The sequence below is a fragment of the Lathyrus oleraceus genome, chromosome 1 (assembly GCF_024323335.1).
Source record: "Lathyrus oleraceus cultivar Zhongwan6 chromosome 1, CAAS_Psat_ZW6_1.0, whole genome shotgun sequence".
Taxonomy (NCBI): Eukaryota; Viridiplantae; Streptophyta; class Magnoliopsida; order Fabales; family Fabaceae; genus Lathyrus; species Lathyrus oleraceus.
Window position 1 is genome coordinate 51,543,632 of NC_066579.1, and position 2,595 is coordinate 51,546,226.

At 34.4% G+C, this 2,595-nt stretch overlaps 1 protein-coding gene across 1 annotated transcript; it reads right to left on the reverse strand.

Moving 5' to 3' along the window:
* Window positions 1–663: 663 nt before the first annotated feature.
* On the reverse strand, window positions 664–1,722 carry LOC127091012 (uncharacterized). Its single transcript, XM_051029508.1, has one exon. It carries the CDS (start codon window positions 1,720–1,722, stop codon window positions 664–666), a length of 1,059 nt encoding a protein of 352 aa, XP_050885465.1.
* Window positions 1,723–2,595: the final 873 nt, after the last annotated feature.

The window sequence follows — 2,595 nt, forward strand, 5'->3', positions numbered from 1 at the left end:
ATCACAAATGAGATCAATGATATTTGTAGTGTTAGAAACATAGTTTGAGCTCCATCATGAGCCAAATAATACAAAGTATATACTCGACCTTTGTAAATAGCAATTGTATGAAGCTTGTAATTTTATAGATCACAATGTTTAAATAGAGTCATAACATTTATTTTATACTATAATGTGAATACAATATTTTCGGTTTGGAATTTACTATATTGTAACTCCTTTACAAACAAATTTCACTCCTTTTCATATTAAGAAACAATCCATATTCTTTTAAATACCCTTGTGGGTATTATTGATATTGATATATTAACAAACACTTTAATTAATTTAGCATCTAAGGATTATGCTAAAAATACATAATAAATTTTGTCTAGTATATAGTATGGTGTACATGATTAATACAATTGTCAGAGAACACTTATACTCTTTTAGTATATATTTATCATGCAATGCCTTCTTAGCAGAAATGAGAAATTCTAAAATGGAATGAACACTTTTAGGGAATTTTGGTGTGGTGGAGTGTAACACCTTAAATCTTCGATTATAATTTACAAATATTGCAGAAAATATGAATATAAAAATCAGGGTGTCACATTGACAAATTTTAACTTTAATTTTCAAAAGGTGAAATTTTAATTCAAAAATATAATATAAGAAATTAGTTCAAAATAACTCAAAAGACATAGAAAAAGTATCTAATCCTAATCGGCATTTTCCTTTCCTGTGAATGTTGCGCCAAGCATGTATAATTCTATCCTTCAAACCGGAACTCTCTTCTTCGTTGAGGTAAAAGAAACTTGACAACAAAAGATTATCGGGTTTATCTTCCATAAGATATCCTAACTGGCGTCTGGCAAGGATGGGGTTGTAGTTAATTCCCACATGTACACCAAGGAGAGGTACATTAGGAAATTTACCACAACTGTCAGTAATTACTCCAACATCATATGAGGGGTCATACCAATGTATATTCCCTTGATCAATTGGCATGAGCCTCTGAGACCATCTAAGCTTCTGTGGATTCTCCCTGAAGAGCCTGGATCTGGGTAAGTGATAAATAAACCACTTATATAGGAGAGGTGCACAACAAAGAATGGTTCCACCACCTTTCTTAGTCATGTGATGGATATAATTGTAGGTATCTCCAAGTAATGTGGGTACTGGGTTACCAATTAAGAAGATTCGTACAACATTAACATCCACAAAGTCATCAATATTTGGGAAGAGCATAATTCCATAAATGAGAAGAGCAAAAATGACTTCAAAGGCACCTCTACTATCTGCTTCTACAAAGATAAAGGCTTTCTCCATCAGAAATCTAGAGGTTAGACCCAAAATCCCTCCTTTTTTAATGAAGTTGGTCTTCACAACAGACGTTTCTAGGTGAAGTGCTTCTGTAATAGTTGTCGGTGTATGGATCTTCTCTGAACCACTGAATGGTAATTTGTCAGAGACTGGCAAACCAAACCAATAAGAGTATTCTTCTAGAGTAGGCATAAGCTGGTAGTCTGGAAATGTGAAACAATAGTATAGTGGATCATAAAACTGTACCAGGGTGTTGAGAACTCCATCTTCAACCTTGGTCTTCATGATACCCACAAGTCTTCCATACCTAGCTTTCAAATCCTCTGGACTAACTATCATAGAACCAAGCTTCTTCAACTCTGTTAAGTCAGGACTTTTGAAAGTGTATTTCTTGGTATTTCTCCTTCCAAGTTCCATTTTACCTATCGATATTTGCAAAAGAAAACTATTGAGTTTCTTGGTTTTTATGCAAAAAGGTTTTTGTGGATGCATGAATACATGTTTCACAAAGAAGGGTTTAGGGTTTTGACATTAAGCATGGAGCCAAGGGTCTAACCATCCCACAATATATGAACTAATGGATTAATTTTGTACATGTAGAATAAGATTCTAAAGTGGTCCCCGGAGTCATAGATCCATCTTTCGGATATTATTGGTTTAACGACTTGCTCGCAAACCAATAATATTCTCAAGAGAAACTCGTTTGAGTGTAGCATCGCGTAACAATTACCTCAGATCTTACACTTGGATTATCTCCACAAAAAGGCTTAGAGGGGTTGAAAGGATTCTAAAGGTCCTCAGCTTCTTAGACTCCCAGGTCGAAGATAATAATACCACTATGATTTACTCGCAACAAAGAATATTACCATCAAAGGGGTCTCCACTGAGCGGGGTTATTTATATCATATGTTAATCATGCTCAGGATTACTCCAGACATGTAACTTTGATTATACCACCATCCTATTGATGCGTGTTTTTCGCAAGTGTACGAATCACGTCAAAGTAATATAAAAGATTATCGAATCCACAGAGACCAAGTGTCAATCTATCAAACCTGTTGTTATGGTGTGTATCTAAGGCAACTATTTTTAAGGGTTTTAATAAGGGTGCAATGGTAAATAAAATTATAATTTTAAATAATAAATAAAGACAGGCTCGAATGTAATTCACGCAATCAATGATAATCCAGTACTTGTTAGTGGAACTACTTATGGGCAATGTTTTCTCCTTTGAAAAGAACTAATTTAACAGGAACTGTCGCTTTCGCGTATTCAGAACCGAGTTGTACT